Source organism: Elephas maximus, chromosome 2 (genome assembly GCF_024166365.1).
Source record: "Elephas maximus indicus isolate mEleMax1 chromosome 2, mEleMax1 primary haplotype, whole genome shotgun sequence".
NCBI lineage: Eukaryota > Metazoa > Chordata > Mammalia > Proboscidea > Elephantidae > Elephas > Elephas maximus.
Window position 1 is genome coordinate 36,519,480 of NC_064820.1, and position 25,777 is coordinate 36,545,256.

The window sequence follows — 25,777 nt, forward strand, 5'->3', positions numbered from 1 at the left end:
CCACTGAAGGGAATCAAAGGATAAAAGCAGAAGGGGAAAAAAAAAAAAAAAGGCAAACTAAAGAAAAACAAACACCAGGAGCCATAAAGCTCACTGTAGACAGGAAGGTCAGACTTACTTGGAGTGGGTGGAGAGGGTAATTGAGCCAGACTTCTCGCAGGTCCTAGAAAATGGAGATGCCCTTAATGCCGGAGGGAGCCATTTCACACACTCGAGAGTACTAAATAAAATGTCATTATTTGAAATACTGAACTATTTCAGATCCTGACTCCACTTATTGCAAATTCAACTGTGCTAGCAAACTAATTTTTTTTATAGTCACCACTCAAACTGCCTGTAGTGACTCTAATTAGCCTATTAAGCTGGGGTGGGGGGTGGGTGGGGAGGGAGCCAACCTCATCCCCAAGAAGTCAAAGACACCTTTTAAAACTAAAAGTTACTTATTTGGGTAATCTAATACATTGGATTAAGCTGTTGTTTTAATTGTATTTTTTAGCTCACCATTCCCCAGAAATATACATTGGCTGTGCCTTTTGTAACTGAAACTCATCTCAACTGTCCTTTATTTTAGGCATTAATTCATCATCATATAAGCCCCTGTTTTAAGGCAGGAGTGGAAAACACTATCTAGTTTCTATACTCTTACTTTATGAGCCCACACCCTTATTGTGAGTTATTGTAAATGTTCACTTGAAATACAGAAATGAATCAACTTTATGGAAAAATCCCAGTATATTACCTTAGCTATTATTGAGTTTAACCTAGACACAGATACAATTGGAACCTCCTCAGGATAACGGTGTTCTTCCTTCACTTTAGGCTCTAAGGAGCCTCTGGCTGAACTTTCTGGGCTTGATGTTAGGTTTTTGAAATAAATAATAAAAAGTTTTTAAAAACAGGTAAGAATTTTTAAAAAGTTTTTTGGGGGAAAACAGGAAAATTTAGCATCGCTTATGACATGCATGGTAATAAAGTAAAATGAAATACCTAGTATTTTTGTACAACTTGTGTCTTTGTGGAGCCCTGGTGGCGCAGTGGTTAAGAGCTTGACTGCTAATCAAAGGTCGCCAGTTCAAATCCACCAGCCACTTCTTGGAAACCCTATGGGGCAATTCTACTCTGTCCTATAGGGTGACTATGAGTTGGAATCCACTTGACAGCACAGATTTTTTTTTTTAATATAATTTTTGTTGTGCTTTAAGTGAAAGTTTACAACTCAAGTAAATCTCTCACACAAAAACCCATATACACCTTGCTACACACTCCCAATTACTCTCCCCCTAATGAGACAGCCCGCTCTCTCCCTCCACTCTCTCTTTTCACGTCCATTTTGCCAACTTCTAATCACCTCTACCCTGTCATCTCCCCACTAGGCAGGAGATGCCAACATAGTCTCAAGTGTCCACCTGATCCAAGAAGCTCACTCCTCACCAGCATCCCTCTCCAACCCATGGTCCAGTCCAATCCATGTCTGAAGAGTTGGCTTTGGGAATGGTTCCTGTCCTGGGCCAACAGAAGGTCTCGGGGCCATGACCACCAGGGTCCTTCTAGTCTCAGTCAGACCATTAAGTCTGGTCTTTTCATGAGAATTTGGGGTCTGCATCCCACTGCTCTCCTGCTCCCTCAGGGATTCTCTGTTGTGTTCCCTGTCAGGGCAGTCATCGGTTGTAGCTGGGCACCATCTAGTTCTTCTGGTCTCAGGATGATGTAGTCGCTGGTTCATGTGGCCCTTTCTGTCTCTAGGGCTCGTAATCACCTTGTGTCCTTGGTGTTCTTCATTCTCCTTTGATCCAGGTAGGCTGAGACCAATTGATACATCTTAGATGGCTGCTTGCTAGCATTTAAGACCCCAGATGCCACTCTTCAAAGTGGGACACAGAATGTTTTCTTAATAGATTTCATTATGCCAATTGACCTAGATGTCCCCTGAAACTATGGTCCCCAAACCCCTGCCCCTGCTATGCTGGCCTTCGAAGCATTCAGTTTATTCAGGAAACTTCTTTGCTTTTGTTTTAATCCAATTGTGCTGAACTCCCCTGTATTGTGGACAGCACAGATTTTTAATGGTTGTTTTAATAATAACAATTTTTTTTTGCCAACGTTGAAAGAAAAAGTGCTTAAATATCAAACTGCTTTTTTAAGGCATTTTAAAGGCATTCTCTTGACCAATTCAATAACCTTTCTCTTAAAATCTGTGTGGCATGAATTACTTCCTTCTTGCAACTTCCTCTGTGTTCTCTCAATGCTTTCCTTTCCCTATACTCTAACTGAAACTTCAGGCCCTTGCCTGATCTATTCATTCTCCTCTCCTCTGGAGAATTCTACCATTCTCATTGGTTTAACTAAACTCCCTCAGTAAGTGTCTCAATGGGCATCCTTCACCTCAAACCCAAATGATAACTTTTCACCACTCACCTAGGGAGTGTCATGTTAGATCAGACCAAAGGATTCAGAGTTAGATTGCCTGGATTTAATCTTGATTCCATGTTGGCAAGTTACTCAACCTCGCTAAACTTCTATATCGTCAAGTGTAATACAAAGACATTCACAGTACCTATTTCAAAGTGTTCTCTGATACCACAAAGTACTAAGCCCAGTGATGTCACAGAGAAATGCTGCTTTAATGATGACGATTATCAACAACGATAAAGAGCTTGACCAACCCCAATGTCCAAAGCTCAGAGACACCTTGATACATCTTTCTCCTTTTCCCTTCATGCTTTTTACTCAAAATACTGTGATTTCTCCTGTGATGTTTGCTGCCACCAATCTTGATCTAACGACATAACATGCCTCGTAACCAGGCCATTTGGCTGCTTCCATTTCCTTTAATCTACCCTGCATGCTGTGATAAAGTTCTTCTGCATTTTGGTGTCAGAGAAAATACACTGGAAAAGATCTAAACTGGAATCCCAATTCTACCATTCATTACCTGAAGGACTTTGGCAAAGGTTTCTACCTTCATTTTGCTATTCTGAAATATGCTCACTGACTGGCCATTCATTCACACAACATATATTTATTGAATACCTACTATTTAGCAGGTTACTAAAACAAATAAGACACTATTCCTGTCCTCAGAGAGTTCACCACCTAGGAAGAGTAAAGGTAAATAAGTATAATTTAATAAACTGGGATAAGTTCAGAAACCCTGGTGGTGTAGTGGTTAAGTGCTATAATTGCTAACCAAAAGCTTGGCAGTTTGAACCACCAGGCGCTCCTTGGAAACTCTGTGGGGCAGTTCTACTACTCTATCCTATAGAGTTGCTATGAGTTGGAATTGACTCGACAGTAGCAGGTTTGGTTTTTTTTTTTGGTGATACATCCTGTGATAGTGATAGATACTAAGTGCTAGGAAACTTCTGCTTGGGGACGCAGATAAAGCTTCAAAAAGTAGGTGACTCTTCAGACGCACCCTGGAGAATAAGAAGAAATTTGCAAATCGGCAGAGGGTGAGAAACAAAAGCAGGGCAAAACAGCGAGATTGGTCGCACAACCTAAAGAATATAATCAATGCCACTGAATTATACATGTAGAAATTGTTGAACTGGTGTATACCTTGTATATATTTTCACCAGAATTTTAAAAAAGGCAGGGCACAAATAAACATAAATAATATGTCTCAAAGTACATGAGCACAAAAAACAATTCCTAGTGAACAACATAAAGGGGGCTGAGAAGAAAGGAGACTGGAAAAGCAAGTAGGAATCAGATTATAAAAACTAGTAAATGCTCTGTTGAATAGTCTAGATTTTGGTAGATGATAAATAAACCAAAGGAAGATTTTAAGCGAGTAAGGCCATAATCAAATCCGTGCATTAAAAAGACAATGCTAAATGTAGTATGAATGGTACACTGAAAGGCTGGCAATGACAACCAGTTACGTAGTTCAAGTGAGAGATAAGGAGGACCAAGATTAAAACAGTAGGATGGCCAAGACTGAACCAATTCTAGAGACATCAGAGACAGAATTGGTAAGATTTTGCAACCAAATGGAAGCGGGGAGAAAGCTTAGGTACAAAAAAAAAAAAAAAACCCAAGTTTTCTGGTTTAAGACAAAAATAAAGGAGGAGAAACATATTTGTGGACAGAAGTGATGGGTTCAAATACTAAACAGGTTGAATACGAGGTGTCTGTGGAGCATCCTTGTAAAGCTTTCCAGAACAGAAGCAACTGAAAAAGAGTTGGAGCTCCAGAGAAAGCTGATGATCGTGCAATGGGATGTGTAAAGAAGAAAAAAGAAAAAAAAAAGCAAACATAGGAAAGATTACATAATATTTATCTTTCTAAGGGAGTCCCCGGATGGTGCAAACGGTTAATGTGCTTGGCTGCTAACCAAAAGGTTGGCAGTTCGAGTCCACCCAGAGGCACTTCAGGAAAGGCCCAAGGACTTACTTCCAAAAAGTCAGCCACTGAAAACCCTAAAGAGCACAGTTCTACTCTGAAACATGGGGTTGCCATGAGTCAGGTCAATTCAACTACAACGAGTTATCTTTCTAAGAAGGTCATCACAATGATCTAAATTAAACAACGGATATGAAGGCACTGGGTAAACCACGAAGGATTGTGGTTTAAAATATTGAAAGATTAAAACCCTGAAAAAGTAAAAAGTGTCTTCGGCTGAAAAAGTAAAAATCTGTTCAGACTGAAAAACTAAAAACAGCCATGCTGTTAATCGGACTGGGAGGGCAGACAGAGATAAAGCCAGCTGCAAAGTGAAGAGGAAACAATGCTTTCCTCAAGGTCGCATAGCAACTATAACGTGCCATAAGGGCCCCTCTCTGAGTGACTACCGTTTCTTGCCAATGTTGCCCCTGACCTGCTTTGCTATTGCTCACCTCCTGGATAAAGATTACTGGAGATAAGCAATTGCTATGCTGCCCTCACCTCATGACAGAACATGATCCCAAATTAATCCCTTCCTTCTCCTAATCTGGGCTCAGAAAAGGCAACCAACGAAGAAGAGATCCCTGCTTCCCCAGCCCCTCCTCAGAATCAGGCAGCAGAACCCAGGCCTTATAAAGGACGCTCTATCCTCCCTCTGATGAGAGTTCCCTCCCTCACCCCACGGAGTCAATAAGTCTGACCTCCTCATTCTGTAGGTCATCCCTGGCTGTCTTTGGCTGATCAGGTTTTCACAATACCATCACACAAAAAAGCACTATGGTTCACCAACACCTCTCACAAGCTAATGCTAAGAGATGTAAACCAATATGGAGATATCAAACGAGTCAGAAAGTCCAACCATACTTGAAAATGCTCATGTGGAAAGACCATATATTACTGAGTCCTACTGTGTTTCATAAAAGACACATTAAAAACGAATTCTGAATCTCAACCGTCCTATTTGTAAGATAATGTTCAGACTGTTTTTTCGTTTAGTACTTTATTCATTTCCTTCTTTTAACAAACATGTATTAAATACTGCACATGGTAGTCTTGCACTAGGTACTGGAAAAACAAGATAAGCTTGCTAAGTAGACAAGTGGGAAAGAAGCAGTTTAAAGAGAGAAAAAAATTTAACCAAAAATTCTGATGTAATTAAGAACACAAGGTGTACAAGTGCCTGTAATTCAGGAAAACAGAAACAAAGTGGATAAGGGGGTGTGAGTAAGACAGGAGAACGGGCAGGAATAGGCAGGAGTCAGGGGAAGCGGCTTGGGGGGGTAAGGATGAGGACTAGTGGCAAGATCGGAGGGAGAAAACCCAGTAGAGAAGCTGCTGAAATTGCCAACAAAAGATAAAGGCCAGAACAGATATTTTAAGACCTGAGAAAAAGTCTGAAAATACCTGCCATCTGCTACAGATATAAATTAGGATGCACACTTGTTTGTATGTGCAGGACAAGATGCGGGACGCAGCACGTCTGCAGATAATTTCCCCATCAGAGGGACACCCACACATACCAAAGTCATTACATATATCCACAGAAACAAATAAAAGAGCCAAATCCTCAGGTATGAACATCGTCCACGTCACATTTTTCAAGCCTACTGATCCCTTTATTTCTTAACTATTCTAAGTGATACAGTAATAGCATCTGACAGCCACTTAAGCTGCAGGTTTCACAAAGGCTGAAGACACTGGCTTCCTCTGTGCTTTACTGCTCCGTGAGGGCTATTTCATTCAATTATAATGGTATTTCAAATTGGAATACAGAGTTGCCGCTCCCTTTAAATGTTAAACTGGCTTGTTTTGGTACAAAAAGCATCAAATATGCTCTATTATATGCAGGATTAAAAAGGGTATCTCTAGCAATATTAATAGCCTAATATACCATTTAATATACCATTTTAGTAACAACAGACTATTTTAGATTCTATCATTTTTTCTTAATGTATAATTTACTAAAAAAAACTTCCACACTCCATTCATAGCCCTATCAGATACTCCCTATAAACTGACTTTCTAAATACATACACATTTATCAAATCTACATAATTTACAAAAAAAAAAAATCCTGAAGAGAAAAGCCAAAAGGCTATAGCTTCAACTGCACCTGCATGGGGGAGGTACGCAATGACCATAAAATATAAAATCATAATTAACTTCAAGATACTTCAACATAAGGCAAAGTCCTCTTATATTCCTATTTGTGTTTAATTTACAAGTGACCATGACGAAAGATGGGGTTTCAGGTAGAAGAAAAAATGGTAGCATAAACGAATAAGCTATTGTTGATGTATGTGAAACCTATTATCTAAGTGGCCATTTGGTTTCTTCCTCACTCTCTTCAAAATATGGACTAGTTGAAATATATATTCTGTAATGATATATAACTGAGAAAAATCAAATGATTCAAGATAAATACCGGATCATTAAAGAGTAAGCGTCCAAATAACTGCTTGGCTTCCTCCAGGCTTCCCTCCAAGTAAACAGCTCCTAGATGAAAGGAAGCGTATGCCAAAAGGCAGGCTGCATTAATATTCAGAGAAAATTACATATCTCTATAAAAAGCAAAAAGGCAAGCCAAAACCCATGCACAGAAAAAAACTGACACGATCAGAAGCAATTGTTTTAAAGGTAATGTTTTCCCTCTTTTAGCTTGCTTTGTGTTATAAATTAGACTGAAATACACAATTCAGTGTACTAAATATAAATCTCATTGTATATGAAAGAGGCAAATATGAACTATCATGAAGGGTGTAAGTATGAACCTTGTTAAGGGACTATGCAGAAATACTTGATTTTAGGAGAAATGCTGTTTTATTTTTTATCTTTATGTTTTAGACCAAATACATACAGGAATCTAAAGAAAAAAACCTGAAAGACAAAATGAGAGCCTAGGTCAATGAAGGCTTCTGTGTATAAAAGCACAGGTAGCCTTTGCCTTTGATTAAATAACTAATTACCGTGGATACATTTAGCATTAGTCAGAACCAAGACTACAGTAATGTTTTAACTAGGTATCAAGACTCAGATAACTCTGGAGTTGTTGTTGTTTGCTGCTGTTGAATTGGCTCTGACTCATGGCAACCTTGTGTACAATGAACAAAAAGCCCAGTCCTGCGCCATCTGTAGAGCAGTCGTATTTCCTTGAAATCATATTTTATACCTCTCTTTAGGAATGCTATTTTCATGTAAAACTTTAAGAAACTTAAGTTACCAGGACTTTTGATGACTAAATACATTTAATACTTGTAGTAGTAATAATAAAAAGAGGAGGAGGAGGAGTGGTTATAACCCAGGTACCATGCAAAGCATTTTTACATTCTTATCTTCACCTTCCTGGGGCATTGTAGTAAGAGGGTGTTAGAAAGACTTAAAAGATTTGGGTTTTTCTTAGGCGATCTGGGGAAGGGTTTAAGAAAGGAGAACTCTGCTGTAGATTGAATGCTGTCAAAATTGAATATTAAAATCCGTACAACAACTCTATGAGGCAGACGATACTATCTAGAGCTCATAGACGGGGAAACTGAGGCTCAAAGAGATTAAATAACTTGCCAAAGACACAGAGCTGACAAATGAAGGAACTAGGAATTGAATCACGCCTGCTGGCTCTGAAGCCAACCATAACACTACTTGTCAAAAATGTCATGTGTACAGATCACAGTAATTCCATGTGACAAACTCTCTGAAACAGGCATATCTGTGAGAAACAGACATCACTGTGAATAGACTATGGATAATTATTAAACAGCTCTTGTTACCACCATTAGCATAAAAAAAAGGCAAGCCTTTATTTTCATTTTCAAAGGAAGAGGGCACAAATGATAAGGAAGTACAAAGGCCTTTGAAACACAAAATGTACTTAATCATTTGTCTCAAAAAAAAAAATCAAGAAACTGTCAATCTACTGTAGCATTTAATTGTAAAACATACTTGCAATCACTACCTAATTAACTCCTCACAACTTTCCCGTACGGACAGCTAACTTGTATTCCGTTACAGCAGCGAAAGAAGAAACCAAGAAAATAAAGTCCGTGCGTCGGTCTTCCTTCAAGTGAGTAAATAATAGTTACATAGGCTCAAGCCCTGGGATTTTAGAAAGGCAGTGTTTCAACATGTTTAAATCAAAAAACCTTGAGAAGAGTTTAAACTGGCAAAACAGATAAAACAAAACACATCTGTACACATAATGACAGGTAGCGTTATGCTCGACTCCAGAATCAGGCAGACATGATTCAATTCCCAGTCCCAACATTGGCCAGCTCTGTGTCTTTGGCCAAGTTATTTCATCTCTTTGAGCCTCAGTTTTCCCATCTATGAGATACAGTACCACCTATCTCACAGTTCTTTTTCTTCTCTGTTTGTTTGTTTGGGGACCTCACTGGCATCCTAATTTCTTTTTAGTTATCTATGTGATCCTGAATCAAATCTGGAAAGTAATTAGCCTCCGTATCAATTCACTTCAACTCAATTCAGTAAATACTTACCAGACATCTACCCAACATCAGATGCCGTTTCAGGCGCCAAGAATGCAAAGAAGAGCAAGCACCATCGCGGCTCTGGAGGAACAAAATAACTACAATACAACGTGATGGTGTTACACTGGGTACTTCATATGCTCTGGGAACAAGTAATTCTGCCCCAAGTCTCAACTCTGAATTTTATGTGCTCTCCAGATATCTTGGACATGTAAGAAACCGGATTATAAAAAGAGAAATTACCTATCAAGGCTTCAAAACAATTAGCCATTGCATGTCGAAGGTCTGATTCTCTACAAAGGTCAGGTCCGTGAGCATAAAGCATAAATCGGTCCAGTTCAAGTTTCTACAAAATTCAAAATGACAAAAAGTAAGAAAATGACAAAATCACAACTAGTAATTCAATATCTCCTGGTGGGAATGGGGCGTTACAAATAAGCTAATATATTAGGAGAGCTTAGTCTACCGTTCATTAAGAGCTTTGTATACATGGTTCAGCTCTGACTAACCCTGACTCTTCCCCAAACAGGCTTCTACAAACTCCAGTAGTTCTACAGGTTAAGAACTGATCAGAACTGAACTGTCCAATGCCAAGTTCAGACCAAGCACTAGTCCAGGTTGGAATAAGACTCTGCTTACAAGACCATGGGCCCCTGGCTTCACTCCAGTAAGTCTAAAAAAAAAAAGGAAGCCACAAATTCAACCCAAAGTTTTAGAAGTTAGTTTACCTCTTTGATTACAGTTATGTGGTACTGATATCTATACCACAAAGAAGAGATTTATAGATGGTATAGTAAGGGGGGACCCTCAGAAGACTTCAAAATGCCTATTACTGCTAAATCTTTATTAAAATTTGGTGAGGATGCTTGGATCCCTACATCTCTGTCTTGTGTCCCCTTTATAGGCCTCCATACTCATCTCTGAAGACTCGGTGACACTCTCTGAGCAATGGGTGGGGCTTATTTTAAGTGCTCTGGGAATACTGTTTGTAATGACCTGTGTTTCCTTTTTTTCTTTGGCCTCATTCTCAGAGCCAAATTTGTGGCCTAGTTCAAGAAATCAGGTAGGACTTAGGAATATATCTGTGTGTGCTGACTTTAGCTCTGGCTTCATTTAACTTTACCCATATTTTCCCTTTCCCTTGATTTCTGTATTATACAAATCAACTCAAATTCTTTTATAACTGGATACAGCATACTTTTTTTTTTAACAGTACTCCTGAGACTGAATAGATGATAAATAATTCTTTCCATAAAAGGAAAAGGACACAAATATTACAACTCTATGTTTTCAAAATGTTTAAATCTGCTTTCATTACCATGTAATTCAATTCAATAAATACCTACCAAGCAATACCACGCCACGTAATATGGAACAAGTCACAAGCCAATGAACAATCTAGGACAGTATTAGTCTCACCAGCCCCCACACAAAAAATACTCAGATTTTTTATGTCTCGGTGTGTATGTTAAATATCCATATCCATTTATACTGGAAAAAGCCAGAGACAATAAAAACAAGACATATATGCTATTTGTATTTTGTATTGCTAGGAATTCATGAAATAATAATGCTCACATGGAAATTTTGACTATCACAAATGGCAGAAAATGCCTCTTTTTCAAAATCGATCCTAAAGTACAAGGCTTTATAGCAGGATATATAAATTTCACCTGTTTCACAATTTCACAGGGAAAATTCAATTGCTTGCTATCTCTGGAGCCTGCCTGAGAGTGGACAGCAAGCCATATTTTACATTATAAACAACTATTCTGGAAAGTCATGAATTTCCCAACTTCTAATATCATCTATTCCACATTCTTATTTTTTCACAAAGGGATCCGTGGAACTTTTAAAAAGGAGAGAGTGGCATTTCACTGTGTATGTGCTGAAATGTTCATTTCTCTGGGGAGCTTTCATTAGATTCTCAAAGGAGTCAGCAATCCCCCATCTATTTCTCCACCCACAAATGGTTAAGAACCAGTAATGCTGACAGAAGAAAGGCGAGACCCTCACAGCCTTCTGCTGGGGCAGACGGGTTTTGAGTGGTATAGGAATGTTGAGGTTTGGGCATGGGGCAGAGGAAGATCATATAGAAATCCCTGAATGTAAAAACTGGACATCACTGTCATTACCCATGGCTTTGCACAGCACCCAGTGTTCCATGTAATAGCCTCTGATTTCATGCTATGGCTATCTCCCATACTTTATAAATACCCTTTTACAATTATCTGAAAGTTATGCAACTCTATTACATTCTAAACGAGAAGGAAACAACGGGGCAAGGGCAGGGATAATCTATTTATTAACATGTGTTTTCCAATGGACATTTATGTGAAATATCAGCAAGCATATTAACAATTAAATCAACTAAGCACTGCAATAATTTTACACTTTTTACACAGAATTTTATATAGAGTTACCCCATTTTTTGTGAAGCTGCTAAAACCAAGTTAGCATACCTGTTGCCTAAAATTCTTCATTAAGACACCACTATCTATATTCTCAAATGCCACTGAGACTGGTTCAAGGCCTTCCACTGTAACTATGAAGATAATATTACATAAAATAAAGCAATGCATTCTTTCTAACACAAAAATCACAGACTAAAATTAACCACATTTTGAATATAATTAATGCCTTGGCAAGATCAAATTAAGAATCTGGAAATAAAACTGGGATGGGTTTTTAACTATTCTTTTCTGTCAAATCCCAACTTTCACAACAAAATGAAGAAAAAAATAAAAATTACTTAAGACAAAAGTCAAAGAAAACCCACAGAAGTGTTCCCAGTGGCTCCTCGGTGTTGAGGATTTTAGACTTACGGTTCCACCCACTAGTGAGTAAACCCAAAAGTCTATAAGATGTAATCATTTATAATAAGAACAGTGGGAGCAGCAATAAAAATAACTAGCTCCTATTAATTTATGAACACTTCTGTGGGATTATTACGAACAGGCACTGTACTCGGCACTTTGCAAAGGGAATCGTTAAAACACAAAGTAAAATCTCATGTAATCTTCACAACACCCTGTGTGGCAGGTGCTAATGCTGTCCCCGCTTTACAGATGAGGAAACCAGACTCAGAGAAGAGCACAGTTTATCCACGGCCACCCTGAGGAGGGGTGCAGACTGCTGGGCCATCCAAGTTCCCATGTCACTCATCTGTTCTGATTTACTATGAAAAGATGCCACATGCCGATGGGACCATCAAGTCAGATAATGTAAGTGAAATGCCCGGCATGAATCTGAATGGAGAAGGGGCTATTTGAGTTACCCGACTAAGTCAATGCGGCTGGCTGGACAGTCTACATCCTAAAACTTAATTAAACGGATTTGTGCTTTGAGGGATTGTCAAAGATCTGCAAAAGTACCTCTTTTAGATGTAATTGGTCTGAAGCATTCTGTTTAAAGTTATAATTCTCCTTGTTGAAGTAAATTAAGAAACAAAGGTAGTACAGAAATATTACCCAAAAGGAAACTACAAAATATTTCACTTCTTTTGCTCTGTTCCTATGTTGTTTTTCCCCAAATGTTTAACTCTGCTCATGTATATCTGTCAAGTTTTTTCCTCACTGTTATCACGATACCTCACCATGGAGTACATCAGCTACTGGGGAAACTCACAAAGGTACCAGAACGAGGAAGGCTGAATCCTTAAAACCCAAACAAAAACACTTCTATAAAATATTACACCCTTAATATACCCTAAAGAGTTGCTTATTCAAATGCAAAATTATGCATGGACTGAAGAAGAGAATGTCAGACTTCAATTACAAATGCTTCAAGTGTTTGCTCTACCTTTGCTAGCATGGCAAGGTGTTGATTCTGGACGATGGCAGTCCGATAGGTTGCTAATCCTCCTTCCTCCAGGCTAGGAAACAAATAGTACAAATGGACACTGCAAAAAAAAAAGAAACACATAAATAAATATGCACCACAACGTTCTGTCTGTAGCTCTGAGCCAAACGTAGGCCTGGCACACAACAGTCACTCAACAGATACCAGCTGAATCAAGCACCTGACCATTCAATAGTAGGCACTGTGTACTTGAATGTGCTAAAACCAATTCACCCATACTGTCACATCTATTTCTGTTAAAAGACTTCTTTGAAATCTGATAATAACAAAGACCTGAAACAGCAGTCACACACTGCTAACAGCAAACACATCTGATGCTCCGAAATTGGGACTGGGAACAGATACTTTTCCTCAGATTTGGTTATGAGTGACTGCAGGAGAGACTCCTGGGGAGCCCTGGGTGGTGGCAGTGGTGGCACAGTGTTCACAAGCACAGACAGGGACAGTGGAAAAGAACTGAGAGTGGCACACATGGCTGGCTCTGCTCTAAGGACGGTCCTAGACGGGCTCGTGAGGAGGGCATGGGTTTGGGAAGAAGGCCGCCCAGAAAACCAGTTCAGGCCACAGCAACATCTGATCTCTCCTAAGTCTCACACCACTTCATAAGATCAACTGTTAGTCAAGACAGCTGAGCTTCCTTAGTCCTACTGTGTCCAAGAAAAAAAGGCAGGCCTTTCTCATTATGCCCTTCTTTCGAAAATAAAGGACCTAAAGGATAAGAACAGCTCAAGACAGTTCCAAGAGAAGCATGAGTTATCTCTTTAAAAGAGAAATTATATGCCTATGGAAAAACAAAATGCACTTCCCACCCCTACCTCCAGATTAAGAATCCTACAACACTTCTGGGCGAAACATACACACACATGCACGAGCGAACACACTCATGCTCACACACATGCACGCACATTCAAAAACCTAGTCATTAAAACTACTTGTAAACCTTACTTCCCTTGAGGTCAGAAAGAGTAAGAAAGGGATAAAAGACAAATCCTAGAAAATGAAATGACATTTTAAAATATCATCCCTTTCTTTATAAATTGAATATAAGCTCTGCAGCATCCAGACCAAGACAAGCTGATCTCTTGTGGCTGTGAGCAACTTTAACACGTACTTGACAGGACCGAGACACTAGCCTTTCATCTTGTAATCCTGCTCATTACAGTACCAGCGAGTGCAAGTTGGCAGGGCAAGAAGTCACAGACATGTGGCTTTTAAGCGCTACAGAAGAGGCAAACTACACAGTATCCCAAAGCCTTATGTGGCTAATCGCAAAGAAGGTACTGCATTAAGTATGTTACCTATAAAACGTAACAATTTTCAGGGAATGGTAGAAAAGCATACCTGGTCAGAAATTCAACAACAGCATCACCCAGGAACTCCAACCGTTCATTGTGGTTAATCCTAGAGTGAGAATTCAAAAGATCACTTAAAATAGCATTCATTTACATTCCCTCCCTCTGCTGAAAGAAAAGGACACGTGAGGGTTAGCTCTTTTAGCACTCAAAAGGTTCTACCTTATTCCTCCTAATCAGGAACGCCAACCACCATCCTAGCCCGCAGGCATCAGGGCCTGCCCAAAGAGAACCCTGGTGGTACAGTGGTTAAGTACTCGGCTGCTGATTGAAAGGTCAATGGTTCAAACCCACCAGCCATTCCACTGGAGAAAGATGTGGCTGTCTGCTTCTGTAAGGAAACCCTATGGAAATCCTATGGGGCAGTTCTACTATATCCTATAGGGTCTCTCTGAGTCAGAATTCATCTCGATGGCAATGTGTTTTTTTGTTTGTTTTTTTTTTTAAATCAGGGCCTGAGCAAAGAGTATTCTAGCATGCCTTGTGGTACAGGCTTTCTAACCTGGGGGTCTTCTTGCCCTGAAAATCAGACTTAAAGCATCCACAGAAGTCAAGGAGATAGACCCCTAGTAATTGTGAATCTTTCCACATTAGTGTCAAGCAGAGCAGAGAATAGAGAATGCATTCTAGAGTGGGTTAAAACTGAATACTGAAAAGCCTGGCTTGGTACAGTGTTCTAAGGATGGCTTCCCATTGTGCAAAGGCTAAACAACCTAGCATCCACAGTCCTTCCAAATCCTGGCTAACCCACCTTTTCACTTTCCACTGCCATCCTCTTACACCTAGGCACTGGGCTCCTGCTTCAAAACTGCCTGTTACTCTCTGAAAAAGACATCCCCTAAATACTCAGTGCCTCTGCTGAGGCCAAGCTCTCTGCCATCCTACAGCTTTCCACTCTCCCCTGTACACTGGGCCACACGGAAAACCTACTCCCTCCATCAAGGCCCAGCCAAAGTGTTATCTTCTCTGCAAGACCGTGCCTTCCCTTCATCAAAATGAATCCTGCTTCCCAGGGCACAGACCACTCTTTACTTATAATATCTTAATTTTATGATGAAGTCACATCTCACAGGGTGTTCGTTTTTCACATTAGAGGACAAGGCAGAAACGACCAGGATAGCAATCCAGGGAAAACCTCCTCTGCCTCTCAGAAGTCCAACATGGCTATCTTCTCAGTCCTGAAGTAGATCACTGTCTCTTTGGTCAAGCAGAGAACACGGCATGATCTAATTAGTTAGGGCTTGAAAAGGCTACTCTGGCTGCTACACAGAGAATGGGTGCAGGTAGGAGATACCCTGAGGAGGTAATTACAGTCAGCCCAATGAGAGATGATGGTGGTTTAGGCTGGGGAGATAATGGTGGAGAAGGTGAGAAACAGTCTGATTTGGGATACATTTTGGAGATACAGCTGAAAAGAATTGCTGATAGTCAGAATTTGAGCAAATTAAAGAATGAAGGTCCACTCCTAGATTTTAGCGTAAGTAGCTAGGTGAAGAGTAGTGCCATTAACTGAGAAGAGAAGGGACAGCTGGTTTGGGGGAAGCACAGGAGTTGCATTTTGGACGTGTTAACTTTGTAAAGCCTATAAAACACCCAAATGGAAAGACATAATAAAGTGCCGGGTATATTAACCTACTATTCATGTGTGTATGTGTGTTAGGTATGTGTTAGGTGCCTCTGAGTTGGTTCCAACTCAAATAGCAACCCCATGTACATACAACAAACAAAAAGCTGCCCAGTCCCATGCCATCCTCACAATCGTTTGGACCCATCATTGCAGCCACTATGTCAATCCATCTCATTGAGGGCGGATCTTCCTCTTTCTTGCTGACCCTCTACTTTACCAAGCATGATGTCCTTCTCCAGGGACTGGTCCTCCTGATAACACAGGTGAGGACAAAGCTCGTAATAAACCTTCAAGAGTTAATGTTTAGACAGTATTTAAGGTGACAGAACTAGATGACACTACCTGGGGAGATAAGGCAGCTACAGAAAAGAAGGGGTCCCAGCGTTGAGCCCAGGAGAGGGTCAAGGGTGAGGGGTGGAGCAGGAGAGTCAGCAAAGGAGAAGGACTGGCCAGGGAGGTGGGAGGAAAAGCAGCCAGTGTGTTATCCTCTGAGCCAAAGAAAAGAACACAGTTCGAGAAAGGAGTGGTCAACTGTGCCCAGTGCTACTTAGACCCAAGTAAGATAAGAACAGATCGCTGATTCAGTCAGTGATCTGGGGACATTCCTGAGGACCTTGATGGGTAATCCCTGTGAAGTGGTGGAAGTAAACCTAATTAAAGTAGGCTGAGAAAATGACGAGTTGTCTGAAGTTAAATGGGGAAAGAACTTCAGGGCTTGTTTCATGGCTAGCTGCTGCAAGACAAAATCTGGAATTGAGGGATGCAGAACTGAAAGAACAAACAGAAAAGACACCATTCAAGAAGGAAGTGGGTACACTGAGCCCCTGGGATACGAGCAAGGAAGGCAAAGAACAGGCCTGGGCCTGACAGAAGCCAGTTCCCTGACTCCAGTGGCTTCCTTAAATATCTCTGACATAGACCCTCATCTTCTCAGCAAATTCAATAACTGACTATCAAGTCTAAACCTGTCTGGATTTCAAAGCCCAGTCTTTTATTACGTCCCATCATACCCACTCATGTTATCTACTTTCAACAGTAATTTTCAACCCCAATCTGGCTGATCTCCTCACTGTATCATACACACATCATTCCTTCTCCTTCCATGTTACTTCTTCCAAATGCTGCTCACTCTTCAGCATCAGCTTCAGCTCAGCTGGGAAGGGGACGCCTGCCCTACTACTGGAGATCACCAGATGCTGGCTAACTCCCTCCATCCCCACTCCCACAAGACAAACATTTATCACTCAAATTATAACAAAATTACATACTGTCCTGCACTGTTCTCTGTTTCTATGTGCCAGTTTATTTTCCATATTTAAAGTCTCCCTATAGTTTCAGAATGTAGTAGAAAATAAAAAAAAAAACACTTGTAAATTAAATGAATCTTGGCTACCACATCATCTGCTTGGGAATCTGGGTTCAATTTTATATCATTTCACCTCTTTCATGAATAGATTTATAGCCAGTAATGGAAAGTGGGAGGAAAAAAAGCAAAGCCATTCAATTTATGGCTGTACTGAAGATCTCATAATCTAAATAATTTACAAAAAAAACAAGTGTCAGGCCCTAAAACACACTTTTCTTATTCTTACCATACATATACCAAAAAAACAAACCCACATCAAGTCAATTCTGACTCATAACAACCCTACAGGACAGAGTAGAACTACATCACAGGATTTTCAAGGCTGTAAATCTTTGTAGAAGCAGACTGCCGTATCCTCCTCCCACGGAGAATGGTGGGTTCAAACTGCCAAACTTTTGTTTAGCAGTCAAGCACTTTAACCACTGCACCACCAGGGCTCCTTTACCAAATGTATACTAGCTTTTAAAAGACATTTTATTTTTTGTGGCTACTCCATCAGCCAAAAGTTCTCCTGTGGAATAACCTTATATTTTTAAAACACCAGAATATATTCTTAAGAAACAAAAAAATATTTTACAAGCTATTCAGTACTGCAATTTTGCTTTCTGTCAAATACATCAGAACTCCAAAAGTATCTGCCATCATTCTTGAAGAAAGCATCAAGAAATAGAGGCACCATTTAATGGTAAGATAAGATTAACCCATCATTCCTCTGGATTATTTCAAGAAACCTAGTATGTTATTGTCCTGAGAGTATGTTATTGTCCTGAGAGATGATAGGACATCTAAATTAAGCAATGTTGAGTTTTTAAAAGGGAGGAAATTAATATTACCCTATTCTTTTTCATAAACCAGTAAGGATTTAATAAAAGCACATTTTCTGGGGTAGAGGCTTCATTTTCTTCCTAACAATTCAAAGTACTACAGAATAAAATTCCATTAACATGGACAGCAAGAAACCCCGGCAGGGGTGGGGAATGGGGGCAAGCCATATTTGGATTGTCTAATGTTTTACTAAAGAATAAGAAGATATCTTGTTGTCGTTGTTGTTAAGTGCTGTCAAGTCAGCTCCGACTCACAGCGACCCTATGCACAACAGAACGAAACACTGCCTGGTCCTGCACCATCCTTACAATCGTTGTTATGCTTGCGCTCATTGTTGTACCCACTGTGTCAATCCACCTCGTTGACTGTCTTCCTCTTTTCTGCTGACCCTGTACTCTGCCAAGCATGATGTCCTTCTCTAGGGACTGATCCCTCCTGACAACATGTCCAAAGTATGTAAGACGCAGTCTCACCATCCTTGCTTCTGAGGAACATTCTCGTTGTACTTCTTCCAAGACAGATTTGTTTGTTCTTTTGGCAGTCCATGGTATATTCAATATTCTTCACCAATACCACAATTCAAAGGTGTCAATTCGTCTTCCTTATTCATTGTCCAGCCTTCACATGCACGTGAAGTGATTGAAAATACCATGGCTTGGGTCAGGCACACCTTAGTGTTCAGGGTGACATCTTTGCTCTTCAACACTTTAAAGAGGTCCTTTGCAGCAGATTTACCCAATGCAATGCGTCTCTTGATTTCTTGACTGCTGCTTCCATGGCTGTTGATTGTGGATCCAAGTAAAATGAAATCCTTGACAACTTCAGTCTTTTCTCCATTTATCATGATGTTGCTGCTCATTGGTCCAGTTGTGAGGATTTTTGTTTTCTTTATGTGGAGGTGTAATCCATACTGAAGGCTGTGGTCTTTGATCTGCATCAGTAAGTGCTTCAAGTCCTTTTCACTTTCACCAAGTGAGGTTGTGTCATCTGCATAACGCAGGTTGTTAATGAGTCTTCCTCCAATCCTGATGCCCCGTTCTTCTTCATATAGTCCAGCTTCTCGTATTATTTGCTCAGCATACAGATTGAATAGGCTGCTATTCATAAGGTTTTCACTGGCTAATGCTTTTCAGAAGTAGACTGCCAGGTCTTTCTTCCTAGTCTGTCTTAGTCTGGAAGCTCAGCTGAAACCTGTCCTCCATGGGTGACCCTGCTGGTTTCTGGTGGCATAGCTTCCAACATCACACGAACAGGCAAGCCCCCACAGCATGACAAACTGACAGACACATGGGGGAAGAAGATATCTTGTCAAAGGGTAATAGTTACTTTGATCTATATATTATTTTGAAGGAAGTCATACAGGCATAGTTTTTGCTTAAATTCCTTTTATAAACTTTAGGGAGACAACAACTACGATAACATTTTAATAACCACAAAGCTAGAATATTATTCAGTTTGTTAAAATACAAGGCCATGATTCTAAACAGGTTTATTTAATAGGAAGCTTGTCATTCATTAAATAATTTGCCCATATCCAGAAAGTGTTTGTCTGTATCTACATTAGGGAGCCCTGGTGACAAAGTGGTTAAAATGCTTGGCTGCTAACCAAAAGGTCAGTAGTTTGAATCCACCAGTTGCTCCTCAGGAGAAAGACGTGGTAGTCTGCTCCGTAAAGATTTACAGCCTTGGAAACCCCTCGGGGCAGTTCTGCTCTATCCTACTGGGTCGCTGTGAGTCAGAATTCGACTCAATGGCAGTGGGTTTGTTTTTTTGCTTTTGATATATATATTATAACTTACCCATTGCTATCAAGTCAATTCCGACTCACAGTGACCCTACAAGACAGACCAGAACTGCTCCATAGGGTTCCCAAGGAGCTGCTGGTGGATTTGAACTGCCAACCTTTTGGTTAGCAGCCAAGCTCTTAACCGCTGCGCCACCAGGGCTCCACATTATAACTAAACTCTGGCAATAAGCCACAGAGAAAAACGGGGATAAAATACCACTTTGGTTTACTATTATACTGAACAATTCATAATCCCATAGTTTATCTAGAAAAATGGGCACACTGAACTGGTAGTCCTTGTTAACAGCCGTAGCAAATCTTTTGGTCCTTCTTCCGTTGTTTATACTTTCTCTAATCATCCCCTTTACAAATACTGGGAAGCTCCAGGATGAGGTGTTTACTGAGCAATATACACTCCATTTGTTTTTGTGAACCGAATCAACAGAGGCATTATGAAATCTAGATTAAGTGTAGCATTTATACAGCACATTTTGTCTGAGGAATTCAAAGCACTTTATAAAACACAAAAATCTCCCTGTAACAGTAATTGCTGTCAACTGCCATTTACTCTACGGAAAGCCACTTTGGGACAGGCCAAGTACAAAGGTAACTGCTAGAGGGACGGACTAACAGTATTTTCTCACCTTTGCATTCCAAGACCCGAGTAGAGCTGGAAGGGACCTTGGAGGCCAGTCAGTCCTTCCCTCAGTTCAGGAATTCCTGCTATTCATTACATCTACCCAGACATTTGGGGAGTGAGAGGTACACGAGATCTCAGGACCACTGAATCTCTGGAGCCCAGTTTAAACATCTCTGGGATTTAATTTGAAGCATTTAAGTCAGTAAATCCACCCAGTGGAATTCAGATTTATTCAATGCGTGTTGTTATTGTTACAGTTTTCTTAGATGCAAAATACTCATGTATAATTAGCTGAAAAGACACTTTACAACTATCATTTCCTTAACTACACAGGCATTAATAAGTAGTCCACACACGTCTCTCTGTTGGTCCAATAGATTCTTATATGTCTGGCAACAACACTACCAATCAAAAAAAAAAAAAAGAAAGAGCTGAGGCAGCTGGATGCTCATTTCCCATTACCACTTTCCTGGCACTTCTTTCCCAAAGGTCTTACTAGATAATACACGGATTACTTGAACCTCACCAAATGCCCAATCCTTCAGAGACCCTTTGTTATGATAATCTTTCATCACGATTTGGATGAGTTAAAAATAACTATACAACTGAGATTCATGTGGCTAACCAGTGACACTTTTTAAAATTATGGGTGGCATATTCACTTGAGACTTTATATTCATGATGCTATCATAAAAGTTAATTCTTTTGTAGTTTTGATAAGCAGACAGGCTATTATTTATTAATGATAAGGCTTTTTGCCTTTTTGTAAATCCTTGCTCTCCCCAAATCAGTTTAAGTAAGATACTAACCAGCGATTTAAAATTCCTCTAATGGCCCTGACCATGGCTGTTCTCAATGCCTCAGTTTCCCTATTTCTACTCACTAAATATTTTTTTATAAGTAAATAACCTTGGATAGTGGAAATATTATGAGTGGCATTCTTTCATTCAAAACTTATCTACTAAGCACCTGCTCTGTGAAAGGCGTTCGTTACAAAAGTAAAGAAAAAACATTTTTTTTAATGAATAGGACCATAAACCTTCAAAGGGCTTATAGCACAGCAAAGAAAATGAGCCCCACAACACAACTAATTATAATACACCAGAGAATGAAAATATGTACCAGAAAACCAATACAGGCAGGATTTAGACAGGATGTTAGAGGCATCCTGGAGCTAACAGCCAATGACTAATGGCATACAGGGAAAGGAGAGGGTATGCCTGGGCAACAGGAAACACTTCAGTCTTGATGGTGTGGAGAGAGCCACACAGAAAAGAGAGCTGTGCTGAGAGGTGGCCTGGGGCCAGGCCCTGAGAGCTAGGATTGCTGTGAGGAAGGTACAGACCATATTCAGTAGGTAATGAGATGTCCCAGTTAGGAACTAGAGTCAAAGCACCAGAAATGGCACGATGACTGACTACGGAGGTAATCTGGTAGACTGTAGTAACTAATTGCCTGATAGGACTAGAGAAGGATGGTTCTCAGGGGAACTGGAGGAAGAAGAATTCAGCCAAGAGCCGCTCCTCTGTGCCCTCTCCTCTGCCCCCCACCCCACCCCTGCTCCTCAGCTTCTCACTCAGTGCCAGAAACAGATCCCCCAACCACCCACTAGCGTGTTCGCTCCCTCTCCCTCTCTCTCTCTCTCCATCTCTTTACTCACTCACTCCCTCTCTCCCTTCTCAAGTCTCAAAATTCTGAGCAAGCTTGCTTGGGGAGGACATAGAAAGACTGATAGTTGTAATCTTCTAGTATCTGCTTCAAAGATATACAAACACTTGCAAGGAGCAGAGACTGCTGCGTGCCATTTTACAATCACCAACTAAGAAACACACGGGAGAGGGCAAATTGTTTCAAGTGAACTCAATTATTCAAGCACACAGTAAAAAACTGACCTCTAATCCCTAAACCACCACCACATCCAGCCTTCGCCTCACAGCAGTTGTGCGTGCGCATGCACGTGTGTGTGCGTGTGGTTTTTATCCTCCGCTAAAGCACTTAAAACCAGCAACTCCCTTCTATTAAGTTATTTATGTTTACACACTCTCACCCCATCCTAGGTAGTTACACCTCCTGGCGAGTGGGGGCTTTGTCTGCCTTGCCTTTAGATCGCCTAAAATGTCTACAAACTGCCACAAACTGAAGAGGGACTAGATAAATGTCTGTAAAATCAAATGTGAATGGAGCTCCTTGAGCACAGCTTCCGGCACGGGCACAGCTGTGGGCTGCTAGGCAGCAGCGGTCAAACAGGAGCAGACCCTGAAGGCGAGGCCGGGTGGCGCCCTCTGAATAGAAACTTGGGGTCACCTGTGCATCGGCAAGAAGATCATAAGCATGGCAGGAGGCTCTCAACACAAGCAGCAAAAGCCAGGTGTCAAAGATCAGGAGAGATTATTTTGTTTATTCTCTGTCAGTGGTACCATTTTCAAAACTGTAAATTCAGAACAGCCCAGCTTCCCTGACATCATTCCCTTTGCCAAAGTAAAAAAGAATAAAGTAATAGAGTAAAAGAAAACCTAAATCATGAGGCATGGAAGAGTGCTATCAAAAGACACCATTTACATACCAACAGCTGTGATTGGGGTAGATGAGACCAAGAACATTTAAACTGTCTTTTCGTCACTGAAATTAAGTATCCTGTGTGAAGAGCCCTGGTGGCGCAGTGGTTAAGAGTTTGGCTGCTAACCAAAAGGCTGGCAGTTGGAATCCGCCAGGCGCTCCTTGGAAACCATATAAGGCAGTTCAACTCTGTCCTACAGGGTCACTTTGAGTCAGAATCCACTAGACAGTAACGGGTTATAGTGTGTGTTACTGTGTTAAAGCTGCTGACGGGTATTCAGAATTTGACTAACTAAAATACTGAACTGGTCATCAAGGTAGCGTGAAACTATGATCACAATATCCCTGAGGGTGTGACTAAGGGCTCTTAACGAGACAGCTCTTTTCTGATCTCAGACTCTCAGGGAACACCCCAGTGAGGCTTCGAACCTGAATTTTAAAGCTTTGTCCTGCCTTTCTTTTTCCCTCTTAGTTGAAGAGGAAAGGTAGTTTGGTTTATAATAACCTCGAAGGAGGGCAAGTCAAGGCAAGGTGACAAAGTAAGGCAGTGATATCTGAAGAAGAAAGTAGAAAAGAAAGCTTGGTCAGCCATGGCTGGCAATTGTCTTGGCTACAGAGGCAGGTTAGCAACTGAAGCAATTGTCTCAACTGTCTCTGTCACTTTTAACCCTACTCTATATGCTCAGCTACTAATCAAAATGTTGGCGATTCAAATCCACCTAGAGGCTCCTCAGAAGAAAGGCCTGGGATCTATTTCCGAAACACCACCGTCACTGAAAACCCTATGGGAACGCAGTTCTACTCTGAAACGCATGGGGTTGCCCTGAGTTGGGGTTTTGTTTCTGTTTTTCTAACCCACCTTTAATCTATCCAAGGCTGGATTCCTAGGATGACAAGCACTGCTCTTAACTTTCAAGCCACTGTATTAAAAAGAGCAATCTGCTGTACTTCACACACCAAGGAAATCCACAAAGAGAGCAACATGAGGGCCTCAACAGCCATTATGCATTTGCTTCCAGTCAGCTTTCCAGGGTTGTTAATGGGTTTGAACAGACCTTGCCCATGTCCTTCCCAGATTCTTTAGGGGCTCATGGGCACACAAAAATGACTAATTAATATATGAAAGTTATCTTTTAAAATTAAGAAGTAAAATTTAAAAAGCTAATGTATTACTTTCTAACTCATTATATGAGGCTATGTTACCCTAATACTGAAACCAGACAATGACATTACAGAACAATATCTCTTATGCAAATAGATGCAAAAATCCTCAACAACATACTAGCAAGCTGAATCCAGCAACAAATAAAAACGATTACATCAACATCAAGTGAGGTTTATTCCAGGCATGCAAGTTTGGTTTAACATACGAAAATCAATCAATGTAATACACCACATTAATAAAAAGAAAAGTACAAAACCCAAAATCATCTCAGTAGATGCAGAAAAATCACTTGACAAAATTTAACACTGCTTCATGATAAAAACACTCCACAGACTAGAAAAAGAGGGGAACTCCCTCAACCTGATAAAGTGCATCTATAAAAAACCCATAGACAACATCATACTTAATGGTGAAAGAGTGAATGTTTTCCCCCTAATATCAGGAATAAGGAAAAGATGTCTGCTTTTGTCACTTCCATTCAACATTGTACTGGAGGGTCTAGCCAGGGCAAATACGCAAGGAAAAAAAAAAGGGGGGGAGGCATTCAGATTAGAAAGGGAGAAGTAAAATTATCTCTATTTGTAGATGACATGATCATGCATATAGAAAATCCCAAGGAATTCACTAAAAAAACTATTAGAATAAATGAATTCAGCAAGGTTGCAGGATACAAGGTAGATAAAATCAATTGTACTTCTATACATTTGCAATGAATAATGTGAAAATGAAATTAAGAAAACAATTCAATTTACAATAGTATCAAAAATAATAAAATACTTAGGAATAAACTTAACAAAAGATGTCCAAAATTTACACTCTGAAAACTACAGTCATTGTTGAAAGAAACTAAATACCTAAATAAATAGAAAGACACTTCATGTTTATGGATTGCAAAACATAACATTATTAAAATGGTTGCTATATTGTTGTGTGCCATTAAGTCAATTCGAACTCACAGCAATCCATATGACAGAGTAATAGTTTCCAAATTAATCCACAGATTCAATACAATCCCTATCAAAATCCCAGCTGACTTCTTTGCAGAAATCGACAAGCTGATCCAAAAATTCATATGGAAATACAAGGGACCCAGAAAAGCCCAAACAATCTTGAAAAAGAACATAGTTGGAGAACTCACACTTCTCAATTTCAAAACTTACTAGAGAGCTATAGTAATCAAGACAGTATGGTACTAGCATAAGGACAGGCATATGTATCAATGGAACACAGAGTCCAAATATAAACCCTCGTATTTACAGGCAATTGAATTTTGACGAGGGTACCAAGACAACTCAATGGGGAAAGGACTGTCTCTCCTATAAATGATGCTGAGACAACTGGATCTCCATATACAAATGAATGCAGTTGCACCCCTACATCACGCCACCTACATAAATTAACTCAAAATGGAACAAAGCGCTAAATGTAAGAGCTAAAACTATAAAACTCTTAGAAGAAACATAGGCGTAAATCCTTGTGACTTAAGACTACGCAGTGGTTTCTTAGATATGACATCAAAAGTACAAACAATAAAAGAACAAAATAAATAAACTGGACATCATCAAAATTAAAAACTTCTGTGCATCGAAAGACAGCATCAAGAAAGCGGAAAGACAGCTGACCCACAGAATGAGAGAAAATGTTTACAAATTATATATCTGATAAGGGACTTCATCTAGAGTATATAAAGAAGTATTATAAGTCAATAATAAAGAAATAAATAACCCAATTA

At 40.1% G+C, this 25,777-nt stretch overlaps 1 protein-coding gene across 4 annotated transcripts in view; it reads right to left on the reverse strand.

Annotated features, from left to right (window-relative positions):
- DROSHA (drosha ribonuclease III) overlaps positions 1–25,777 on the reverse strand; it is a 138,352-nt gene that overhangs the window by 27,140 nt on the left and 85,435 nt on the right. For 3 of the 4 annotated variants that reach the window (XM_049861674.1, XM_049861672.1, XM_049861673.1), the window contains exons 22-26: positions 14,070–14,129; positions 12,669–12,768; positions 9,111–9,213; positions 6,812–6,882; positions 119–163 (exon numbers count right to left, since the gene is read on the reverse strand). In XM_049861674.1, the coding sequence (XP_049717631.1) occupies positions 119–163; positions 6,812–6,882; positions 9,111–9,213; positions 12,669–12,768; positions 14,070–14,129 (379 nt within the window). Of the gene's footprint in view, positions 1–118; positions 164–6,811; positions 6,883–8,876; positions 8,966–9,110; positions 9,214–12,668; positions 12,769–14,069; positions 14,130–25,777 lie in introns of all 4 variants that reach the window. The other variant, XR_007514375.1, reaches the window with a different exon arrangement.